General features: G+C 42.4%; 1 protein-coding gene across 2 annotated transcripts; it reads left to right on the top strand.

Moving 5' to 3' along the window:
• Positions 1 to 634: 634 nt before the first annotated feature.
• On the top strand, positions 635 to 10,282 carry LOC105918921 (C-C chemokine receptor type 6). Of its 2 annotated transcripts, XM_021311488.2 has the most exons (3): positions 635 to 2,288; positions 2,364 to 2,527; positions 8,020 to 10,282. In XM_021311488.2, exon 3 carries the CDS (start codon positions 8,029 to 8,031, stop codon positions 9,163 to 9,165), a length of 1,137 nt encoding a protein of 378 aa, XP_021167163.2. In that variant the 5' UTR covers positions 635 to 2,288; positions 2,364 to 2,527; positions 8,020 to 8,028; the 3' UTR covers positions 9,166 to 10,282. The 2 variants fall into 2 exon arrangements, with proteins under 2 accessions (XP_021167163.2, XP_012709558.2); XM_012854104.3 differs by having other exon boundaries at positions 635 to 2,527.
• The last annotated feature ends 1,792 nt before the right edge of the window (positions 10,283 to 12,074 follow it).

Below are 12,074 nucleotides of genomic sequence, written 5' to 3'. Positions count from 1 at the left end.
AGATGGGGCCGGGAGAAGCGGAGTCGATGCAGCAGCAGACAGCGGCTCCATTACGCCCCCGTTCACGCGCACTAGTATTTCTGTGTTTACGCTGCAATGTCGCCGACACCTCCACCCATTTTAACAAGACAAAAACACCAAAATAATCCGTAGTGAACAATGTTTTTTTTTTTTAACCTACCGGGCGGGTCTTCCTCTCTGTTGAGACGCGGTCTGTGTCCGACTTCGCTTTCTGCTGTTACACAAACATGTCTGAACATCCATCCATTTTCTAACCCTCTTAATCCCTCATGGCGTCGCAGGAGTTGCTGGTGTCTATGTCCCAATATAAAATAATTGTAGCCATTCAGTGGTTTCATGGCTTTCGTGCTCTCTGTCTGTACTGGCCTGCTGTGTTTATAAGGCAGCTGTATATGTCAGGGTACGGAACACTTGGCCAGCATTTCACAGACTCGCTCCGTCCCTTCAGGCTTTTGCTGTGAGGATCTGGTAATCTGATACTATCAACCATCAACTTACTCTTAAAACGATCTTGTGATACGTTATCTAAAGAAGAGAAATACGTGGAGAACTCGTCAGTTTCTCTGTTTGCGTCCGCCATTGTGTTCGCATTTTGCCAACTAGTCCGGCGCGAAAAACCCGCATCAAAACAATAACAATGAACTGGTCTATATATCCCATCTGGGCTGGGAATGCCTTGGGGGGCCCCCCAGGAAAAGGGTGGTGCCCCCATGACCTGATAAGAGGAAGACGACTGATGGAAGGATTATCAGAATCATCTTTATGTGACCTTGATTCAGTTCAGTCACGGAATCTGTTTTTGGTTACGTTGAGTATACATGGTGTGGGGGTCTTCAGAGATGTTAGCTGCCCATTTCCTGATCCTCCTGTAGAAGGTTCTACTTTCTGAGTTGCTGCAGAAATACTTCTCTGGCGAATTTTCTTCCAAATAGTGTCTATTTGTGAGGACCAGCTCCGGTGCAGATAAAGGGTGGCTCCTGGAAACCTGAAGTGATTGCCAGTAGACGCAGTGTTGTTGAGGACGGTGAGGTGAGGCAATGTGTGTGTGTGTGTGTGGTGGTGGGGGGGTGGTCTCTGGAGGCCCACCATCATCTCCACAGTCTTGAGCAGGTAGTCAAGGGCCAATCCACCCTCTGTCTGTATGCAAACTCATCCTGGACTGATGACAGTGGTGTCGTCTGCAACCTTTAGGAGTTTCACAGACGGGTCCAATCAGGTGCAGTTACTTGTTTACAGGGAGAATTGGAGTGGGGCGAGAACACAACCCTGGGGAACACCAGTGCTGGCGTTTCTTGTGTGGGAAAAGAGGCTTCCCAGTCTGGGTTGATGTTGTTGAAGGCAGAAGTTTGAAGCTGAAGTTTACAAACGGGATTCTGGCGTATGTCCCTGGGAGGTTGAGGTGGGCCCGGATGAAGAGTAGGCCCAGGAAACTGCAGAGGGGTCCATCAGGAGGTCTGTGATGTCCTTTAGATGCTTCAACACCAGCCCTTCAGAGGGTGTCATGACCAAAGAAGTCAGGGCTGTAGTAATTAACCCTGTGATGGTACGTTTCTAGGGGACCGGGCTGATGATAGAGTATCTCAAGCAGGATCTTTATGAGGTTTACAGGCAGAAGAGGGAAATACCGTGAAGTCTTGGGGTTCCTCTAATGCCGAAATACCTTGATTACATCTTTAGTGCTAGTAGAGGTTCAGAGGGGACGGGGTTGTTGGTGCGGTGATGAGGAGTGAATGGCTGCTGAAGGTGCTTCTAAAAGCTCCTGAATCATGATGTGGACTTCCTTTTTCATGCGACTGCAACTTCATGCACATTTTTAAAAGACAAAAGCGAACAATAACTTCTGTTTCTGTCCCAATTCCACGCTGGCAGAAGCTGAGCCGGTTCCTGTTGTGTGTCTCCTGGATGGACGCTTGCAGCTGCTGCTCGTTTCAGCCATGATGTTCTAATTGTTTACAGGCTGAACCGAAGAGAGAAGGACGGACATGGACATGTCCTGTGGACCTTCTCCAGCACGTCTCAACAGATCTCCAGATGAGTCACGACCAGCTGCTCCACATCTCAGCCGGCTTCATTTAAAAGCCCCTAAATGTTTGCAGAAGCGTCATAAAATGATACTCTGAGTTTAAATAAGGCATTAGTTTCCTCCGACATGCAATAAATAAAGTGAGGTAAGTGGAAATAAAGTCGGCTGTTGAGGGTGAAGCCGGTGGAGGCTTGTGTGAGTTTATCCAGTGGGAAGCAGGGCAGGAGAAGACAAACCAGAGAAGGTAAGTTTGTCTGGTGGGTCGGAAAGAGGAAGCTGCAGCTGTCACACACTCTCGCTCTTATTTCCCTTTAATCAGGCAGCGTTTTAGTGCGTGATGTTCATCAGACGCAGCATCAGAGCCTTCGTCTCGCCACCGCTGCTCCCACTCATCACAGAGACATCAGACGAACGTCTGTCCTGCGCAACAAAGCTGAGCTCTGCTGAACATCTCTTCAGATTTCCCCCTTTGGGTTTATTCTGGTGAGTCTTTTAGCTAAAACTCAAACTTTTAAAGCTTCACTGTGGACAGTTGGCCTTTTACTTTTATGCTTTTTGTTTCATAAATGTAAAAAAAAAAATTCTAGATTGTCCTCCTTTGACTCAGAAGTCCTCAGATTTCACTCTTCTGAGTGTAAATCATGATGTAACGTCTGCCGTTTACCAGGCGTCCCACACCTGCTCGCTTTTATCTTTTTATCTCCAAAATCTTCACGATGTAGTCATGTTCATGTGTTTCTCTATTTAAAGCCAAACTTCTTCACCTCAGCAGAACCACAGATTATTATCAGCTACCACAGTGAAACTCTGACGCTTCACACACAGTAAAGTTTCACATAGTTTGGCTAGATTGACATTTTCTGTAGAGAAACTATGTGCTTTAAATGTGTTTTTGGTAGAAGATTAGGAAAGATATGAAGTTTTCATGCTTTGGTTTTAATTCAGAAATAAAACTTCTGACATTTTGAGCTCTTAAACTCTGCATTTCCAGGCCAGCGGTATGTAACTGAGGGCCACAGATCAGTTTTTTTCTTGCATTATGTTATATTTTTTACCACATTAGAAAAGACTCCGCCACACACTTCCTCTTCATTATTTGCCAGCTGCGAGAGCTTAAAGGTTAAACATATATCCGATAAGGAGAACTTACACTCTGACCGCATATTTTTATCATAAATCCACCAAATTTCCAGAAGTGAGAAGATAAACTTGTGATTCCTGCATTTTAACTCAGTGTTTGTATTTTCTGTTTGCTATGTTTGATACTGTGCAGCTTTTTTTTCCCAGGAAGATTATAGCAGTTATAAAGCTGCAGTGAGATGCTTATTTATTGCACCTGAATTTTATGAGCAGAAAGGTTTGAGAGCCGGTTCCCACTCAGCACCTCGTGGTGCGTTGCACTAAAACCAGCAAGTTTTATTCCGTTAGTCTCACTTGACTTTAAAATGAAGAAAAAACAGAACAAAAAGCAAACAGATTCTTATATAATAATCTTGAGTAACACTAGGGCAGTTTCATGTCATAACAGTTATAGAAATGTTTAGTTTTAAACAAAAAAAGCAAGAAATTATTTCCACTGCTGCTTAAGTTATTCATCTATCATTATTGATATTTTAACAGTCCTTTATTCTGATTGTAATTATCAGTTATTTATGTATTTTGTTGTTGACGCAGAGACTTGTTTTATTTTTAGCCATTTTTATTTATATAAATATATTTTTGATTCTTTACTTCTTAATGCTAAACAATATGCTTAGTGCTCAGAATATTAAAACTTTCAGCCGTTCTACTCCAGGACACAAGCATACTGAGCTGATGTTAGCATGTAATTAGTCAGGCTATCTGCTCCCTTAGCTAGCCCTGTTGAACAGAAATGTTATTAATAGTCTACCAGCCGTAGATTAAACGCAGCGCTGCCTTAAAGATGGAGTTGCTGATTTTTCCGGTAGTTTCCCAAAGTCGCATTTTGAATAACTGAGCATGTGCCGGACCGTCTTATCCGCTCTTCAGGGGGCTCGCGTGAAAAAAATCTCCCAAATCCACTCTGGTCTTACTTCTTTCTCCTGAGGCCTTCCTCTTCTTCGCATAAACATGAATGAGGTTCACTTCTTCCGACTCTTAGCCGTGTTCAAAGTCTACGATGAGAGCAGCGGAGCTACAATGAACAGCTAACACTGAAGCTAACCGCTAAGCTAACTGCTAAGCTAACCGCTAAGCTAACTAGATACATAAAACACTACAAGTGAGCATGCACAGCCAGCGGAAACGATTTAATCCTTGCCATTCAGACCAAACAGCAGGGATTGGTCAGAGTTTTTACAGGCCTAGCTCCACAGAGATCTCATTTTTTAACCTCCTTTTCTACGATTTTCAGGATGGAAGGACCATTTTACCTAGTATAACAAAAAGTGTTTCTGAGCAGGATTACCGACTGTAGCTTTAATATGAGTGATGGGTGGTACTACTTTGGTCCACAGACCCCGATGTTCTTTAGCTAGCTATCTAGCGGTGTGCAGCAATAAGTTGGGGAGGGCCATCTCCATGTTAGTCGATGTTTTTTTTTCTGCAGTAGAAAAAACTCACCTCATCTCATTAAAAGCATGTTGAAAATAAGGAAATTTTGTTATGGTGACTTTGAAACTGTAACAGTTGCTTAGTCAGATTTTCTACTTGTCACCAAAGTCACTTTTCAAGGCCTTCAATACACCAACAGAAGCACGATTTTGATGCAGGACAAAAATGGGACTAGATGTGTTGAGATGTGGAGCTCCTCAGCAGGTTTTCCCACATAGTTTCTGTGAAACTGACCCTATAAAAGAATGCCCCCTTTGTACCCATCAAGTCTGAAGAAAACCCACAAGGGACCCAAATAAACAAACCACATAGAGAAGCTAGGCTGCTGCAATGACGAAGATGAGAGTCTCCAGAACCAGCGCAGACGAGATGAATGTCGCTGTGAAAGCAAACGGTGTTTGCTGAACGCCTCAGCAGAACCACAGGCTGATCTCCTTGATAGTCGGTGGATTTTGGTTTCATGAGTTCATGTCAATGTCAATGTTTGCTGAAATATGTTCTCAAAGCAAAAAAACAAATCAGTGTTAAAAAGAGAATTCAAGATATTTCAAAAGACGGCTGTTCCTCAAAAACTTCATGTTCCTGATCTGTACTTCTGCTCGTTGGACCGATGTTTGTCCTCGCCAACTTCTCAAATTTAAAATACCATTTCCAGCCAAAGAGAACAAACGGACCTGACTGCTCTAAACTGGAGTTCTGGATGGATTCTGTCACCTTTAAAAGACAACAACTAAAATTCATGTTGTCCTCATGTGAATCAATTTCCTAAAGTTTTACAGGATTATAATGCAACAGTTTCCTGTTTTTAGAGTTCTTCTTTGTCTTCTTTGTCCAGCGTTGCAATAGAAATAAGGTGTGCTAAAGAAAATGCAACGGATGCATTGACTGGTGGATAAATGCAATCGTTAAATTAATGCATGAATTGATGGATAGATTTATAGATGCATGGACTGATGGATGGACAAACTGATCAACCTAACAAATCCTGCAGCTGATAAAATCAATAAAAGTCAGAGATTATTAACTAAACTGTCATTATTTGCTCTTAGTTGATTTCCTGGCTGATGTGGCAGGACTAAGCATGCTGCTAAATGTATTTCCCCATGCAGGTACTTAAAGAAATAACTCAAACCTTTGAAGCATGTGGGACAAGCTGCAAGTGTCAGCTGTTTTTATATAAAAGATAAACTGCACCTTTATGTTTGTAAGAAGTGAATAAAAAGAGGAAAAGGACATAGAGACAATACACGCGTTTATTTCTATACCGATGACCTCTTTGAGTCCAATAAGGCTGCAGCCATGAAGAACTAACTAGTTCTGTCAACGCTGAATATGTTCTGTGCCTTACTGCAATTTCCTCTTATAAAAGGTCACACAGCTTGAAAAAGTTAAAGCTATATATAGAGAAAAAATAAATAATTAGAAACTGTACCTTAGATCAGTTAACAACAACAGAAACTCTGCTCCTATAGACATTAAATAATTTCACCTTCTGAATGTTCCAGAGGTGAAATTCTGAGATTGGGTGTTTATTCAGGTCTGTACTTTGCGGTTTCTTTCTGTGCCGAGGTGGGAAAGAAACCACTCGTCAACTGGGTCACTCCGAGTCAGCCGACCTCTTTTCTGCAAACTTCCTCTCAGAGTTCAGAATGGTAAAAAACAAACTTGTTACACCTTCAGGCCCTTCGACAGACCACAACTGGGACACTGTTGTGTAAAACCTCCGCGCTCTTCACCAGCAGAATCAAACTCAATAAACGGATCATTTAAATATCTAATGTCGGGGTTTTTCATGCTGCTTCCATCACACTGAATGAAACTGGATAAAAGTCAAAGTGAGAAACAGTGTCTGTCACACAGCAGCTGTGTGGAGGTGGAGAAAGGCTCTGATGACAAAATCCTGGGACTGCTTTTTCTTCATGACTTCATGAGGCGTTCCTGCAGCAGCGCTTTGACGTTATTGTACATATTTCCTATTCATTAAGACTTTACAATCAGAAAGCTGCAGTTTCCGCTGCTAACAGTCAGTGTGGCACTCACTTTGAATCAAAGACAAAAGAGATCACAGGAAGTCGAGGCATGCGTGCCGAAAAGTCTGCTCTCATTTTATCACATAACCCGTTTAATGATTTTTACAGTTTTTTCAGAGCAATGTCAGAGATTCAGGTGACAGGTGTATCTTGTAGTGAGTGATAAAATCTCACTGGAGCTTAGAAACATATTAAATAGTTCACCTGTATGTAAAAGCTGGAGAAGGCCTGAAAAACAGATTGTTAGCTTTACTCCGCTGTTTAATGTATCAAGCAGCAGTCTAAAATACATAGATTTATCATCTGTCCTAAAAAAAAATCTGTCCTAAAAAAAAAAAATACACATAAAGTGTGGTTTATTATTTACTCGCTGAACCCTGATTGTCCATATAATAGAAGAAGATGCAACGAAATTATAATTAAAATACAACATTTCTGTTAAAACTGAGTGGTTATGCTGGAATTAGACCCATATCAATAATTAGCTACGAATAACAGAAACATGAAATTATAAAAATGAATCTAAAGAAAGGACTGAAGCCTGTAGGTCCAGCAGGGATAAATCCATTAGATGCCTTGGAACTGACCTGTGATTTAAAGCGCCAAGCAATCTCTGCACAACATCCGTCTATCGCAGCCTCCTGGTTGTCTATCGGCAGTTTTCATCTGGCACAGACACTGGGTCGACCTTTTGGGTCCAGAACCAAACTTTAAAAACAGGCGGGCTTGTTTCTCAGGCAGGCACACACAGGTAAAACAGCCAAAGCTGGCTTTGATTGGGCCTCTTTTTTAACAGTTAACAGTCTCTGCTTCACCTGAGTCAGGCATTTTCAGGGATAGAAATGAATTAAAATGCTGTATTCAATTAAATAAATTAAAAGGCTGTAGCTTCATTCTGGGTCTACCAGCAGCAGTGGACATGAATTTAAATCAACAGTTTATTATGACAGATTCATGGTTGTAAATGTTGCATGAGGAGCAGGTTTAAAGTCCGTCCATCGTCTTCCGCTTATCCAGGATCAGGTTGCGGTGTTAACAGGTCCAGGAGGGAACCCCAGACCTCCCTCTCCCCAGCGACGCCCTCCAGCCCATATTATAGGCCTCCCTGCAGCCGTCACCTGATCCAGATCTGTCTGGGTTCAGTTGGTTTTTAATTCACATGAACTGAAAACAAGCTATAACCATAACCTGGCTATGAAGCAAAAAAAGACCTCAACAAATTCACAATTGGAAAGTTTTTGTCTTTTATATCTACATTATCACTAATTGCTGTTTTTTTATGACTATTTAAGCATTGTGTTTGGAATTACTGCTTTTTATTATTGCAATTAAACATAATTGTATGCACTTTCTCTTTCACATTTATTACAGTGGAACAAGATGTCTTCCAATAATTCAACTAATTCAACCTACTACTATGATGACTATGGCGACTACAACAGCAGTACAGAAAGTCCGTGTCTCTTCAGTACCAGCTACAGTGTCAGCCTTGTGGTCGGTCCTTACATCCACGCCATCATCTGCATCCTGGGCTTAGTGGGGAACGGCCTGGTAATCCTCACCTACGCCTTCTACAAGAGGACCAAATCCATGACGGACGTCTACCTGCTCAACGTGGCCATCGCTGACCTGCTCTTCGTCCTGGCTCTACCCTTCATCATCTACAACGAGCTGTACTCCTGGCCGATGGGCCAGGTGGCCTGCAAGCTGCTGCGTGGTTCCTACAGCGTCAACCTGTACAGCGGCATGCTGATGCTGGCCTGCATCAGCACCGACCGCTACATCGCCATCGTCCAGGCTCGCCGCAGCTTCAGGCTACGCTCGCTGTCATACAGCCGCGTTATCTGTGTCCTGATCTGGCTCTGTGCCGTCCTGGTGTCTGTTCCCACTTTCTACTTCTACCACTGGTACGAGCCAACACATCATGACTATGTTGGGATTGAAGAAGAGGAAGAGTCTCCAACAGGTCCTCAGTATGTCTGTGAGTTTAAGTTTCACAACACTGGGACAGCAAGGATCTGGAAGATAGGCGTTCCTAGCATCCAGCTCTCCATTGGCTTCTTCCTGCCGTTGCTCATCATGATCTTCTGCTACGCCTCAGTCATGGTCACCCTGCTGAAAGCCAAAAACTTCCAGCGACACAAAGCAGTACGAGTGGTGCTGGTCGTGGTGCTCGTGTTCATCCTCTGCCACCTGCCATACAACCTCGTCCTTTTGTACGAAACTATCAGTTTGTTCGACCAAACTGATTGTCACAATGCGGACTCCCTGCAGACGGCGATTACTCTGCTGCAGACGGTCGCCTACATGCACTGCTGCCTGAACCCAGTGCTGTACGCCTTCGTCGGGGTGAAGTTCAGGAACCACTTCAGGAGGATGTTCCGGGATCTGTGGTGTGTGGGTAAGAGGTACATCAACCCCCGCCGGTTCTCCAGGACCACCTCCGACACCTTCATGTCCACAATCCGCCGCTCGGTGGATGGGTCCAGTGAGAGCGGAGCATCTTTTGCCATGTGAAGACGTCGGTCTCAGGATCTCTGATTCAGACAAGCGGCTCTTTAAAGTCCAAACCCGATTCATTCTAAAGTCACAAGACAATGGATTCAGAAAGACTCTAAAGAAAAAGGACAAAACATGACACACTCTTGAGTTTTGAGTTGATTGTTGCTGTTTTTTTCAAAAGGATCCTGGCTGTTGCTGAAAATACTGTATAAGATACAATGATGTGTAAAGGTCAAACCTCCAAGCAAAGTTTCATTTAAAAGAAGATAAAAAGCCGAGTTCCCTTCCACCGAAACCAGTTTAGAAAGGAGAGGCTCTACCATTGTGGTTCAAACATTGATCAGGCAATGTGGACAAACAACGTCTGTCTTCCAACGTCTCTGTTTAGTGTAATTTTTTGGGACTTGGGTGCAACAACTGAACGACCCAAAGACCTTAAGATGTTTACGATGGTCCAGTGTTTGGAGCGTCCAGCACCATGTTTAAAGGCAACTTCAGACAGGAACAAATCAGAACATTGACACGTTTATTTTAATCTCCTAAAGACCAAACAGACACAGTATAAGTTTCAAAAGCTTTTGCAAAAGTGGTGCTGTTCACTGAGGTGTCTCTGTTCAACTCCGAAGGTACTTCCCCTTGCAGGCTTCTTTTATTTAGATTAATTAGGAAACGGATACATTGACACAAGATTACATTGACATACAAGATACTGCGTTTGAGATAAGAGACAGTCAACTCCTAATCTGGGCCTCATTTCCACAGACTTCTAATCATAATCAGTCAAAGCGGTTCTGGCTAGTACATGTTGCTCCTTGGGTTCAGCAGACATGGGTCACCTCCTCTACCCAAGGGTCAAATGAGCTACTTTTATCTCCACACAAACATGTTCACAAGCAGAGAGTGATAAGACTATAAGTATATAAAATGGTAAAGGATTAATAAATCCAACAAACCTTTTATGTGATTTTATCAGGGTCATAATCTGCAAACATCTCATTAAGTGTTCACACCCTTAAACTAATACTTTATTCAAGCAGCTTTAGATTACAAGAAAAAAAGAAGATGGATAAATCTTCTTCTACGGGACGTTGGTTGAACGTGATGTAAAGGAAAAGTACTTAGTTTCCAACACGATGACAAGACAAATAGATCTAGAAACAGATTACCTGTACTTTTAGTTTTCTGTTGTGGAAATCCACAGTCCAGAACCAGTAGTGGCTCCAGGGCCAGAAATAGCAGAACCCCTGGGTTAAACCTACCAGAACTTTAATTTTCTCCTGATGAAGCTGTTGTTTTGTTGATCTCCATTTATCCTTGGACTCCGTGTGTTACAGAAAAATAAAAATGCCAATTTTATCTAAAAGTTAACTCCACAGCATGGTGCTGCCTCCACCGTGCTTCACTAGGGCTTCGGGGTTCTTTGGGAATTGGACCCTAAAGTTCAGTTGCGGTTTCATCAGACCAGAACACGTCTTTCTACAAGGTGTTGGCAGATTTTAGTCAGGCCTGGGCGTCTGTCCCATAACCTACTCTTTGGTCCAGACGTGGAGAACCCAGCGGGCCGTCATCTGAAGTAGAACCAGAACTTGTTGGAAAGTCCTGCAGCTCCTCCAGTGCTGCTGTTGACCTCTTAGCGTCGGAGAAACGTCCCGTTTTGATGATGTCACTACTGAGCCGACATTCTCTGCCATTATTTCTGACTGTCTTCACCGTCCAGTTTTACAAATAAAAACCTGCAGGTTCTGGACCCTGAACGCAGGGATCCTTATGTTCCTCAGTAACATCTCTGCTCTTGGCTGAAGGATGCTGAAGAACAGAAAAGTTGAACAAGGAGAGCTGAGCTTTATTTCAAATTCAAAAAATCTTTATTACAGAGGTTTTATTCAGCCTCTAAAACCTGGAGAATTTCTTCTGTTTGTTTGAAATGTTTGTGAAAAATACTTTTTTATAGATTAATCCTAATATTTTCCTGACTTTTAGTGATATCTGGGGTTTTTCTGGTTCATGTGTAGAACTTGTTTAAGTCGAGGATGTTAAATATGGAGACTTAATTTCTCAGCACCAGGCGGCTCTCTGTCTTTATTTCCTCCGATGTTCTTTCTGCTTGAACTTAATCAGCTTTGGGATCAGTTTAAAGATTAAACTCTGAAACATTTGCCAGCTTTGAGGCTTTTTTGCTGCTGAAAGCTGAAGGAGTTCAGGAAGTCGGTCGGCGCTGACGCTTCCTGTCAGACTTTAAGCAACATCAATCTGCTGCTTAAATGTTAACATTGATGCTGATGTACAATCTGGATTTCTGTGGACGTTAAATGTAAAAATAAATATTTTATCATTCCAAAGATGTTTGTGTGAGAAGTCTCACTCTGGTGGTAATTCTCTGACTCAACACCAGATGACAGCAAAGATTGCAGACACATTGAAGAGGTCTCACTCCTTCTGGACTTTATGTTTTTAGGCTGCAGCATCAGGACCCACAGAAGGAGACCCTGAGGTGAGATAAACTGCTCTCTGGAACTACACTGTGAGTTCAGATGATGTTTAGACGTTTTCAGCAGGAAGAAGAATTTAAACAGTGATAAAGTCATTATCTGTAGAACTGCAGCCATGACTTCCTCATAATAAATCTGTCTTTCTTGATATCATATGTCCTCTGCATCATCTTCAATCATCATTTATGACTCATAAATCATAAACAATGTTTGTTGTTTATGAATGTGTTTATAAATTCTCACTTACAGACTGATTATTCTGTTTCTGTTTTGGTTCAAAAGGTGGGATGTGTTCAAAAACATAATTTACCTGAACCTGAACCCCTGAAAGCCCAATCCTTCTCTCTGATTGGCCGAAAGTAGCAAAGATGGTTTCCAGATAAAATATTATGAAAACTAGAAAAATTTGCATTTCCTGTGAAAATGCACTGTGAA

This window comes from Fundulus heteroclitus, unplaced genomic scaffold (genome assembly GCF_011125445.2).
Source record: "Fundulus heteroclitus isolate FHET01 unplaced genomic scaffold, MU-UCD_Fhet_4.1 scaffold_36, whole genome shotgun sequence".
NCBI classification, from domain to species: domain Eukaryota; kingdom Metazoa; phylum Chordata; class Actinopteri; order Cyprinodontiformes; family Fundulidae; genus Fundulus; species Fundulus heteroclitus.
Note: the sequence above shows the minus strand (reverse complement) of the source record. Positions and strands in the feature narration are given on the sequence as shown.

Bases quoted from the DNA above. Each gene is read 5' to 3' on its own strand.
- LOC105918921 (XM_021311488.2), top strand. From the start codon at position 8,029: ATGTCTTCCAATAATTCAACTAATTCAACCTACTACTATGATGACTAT.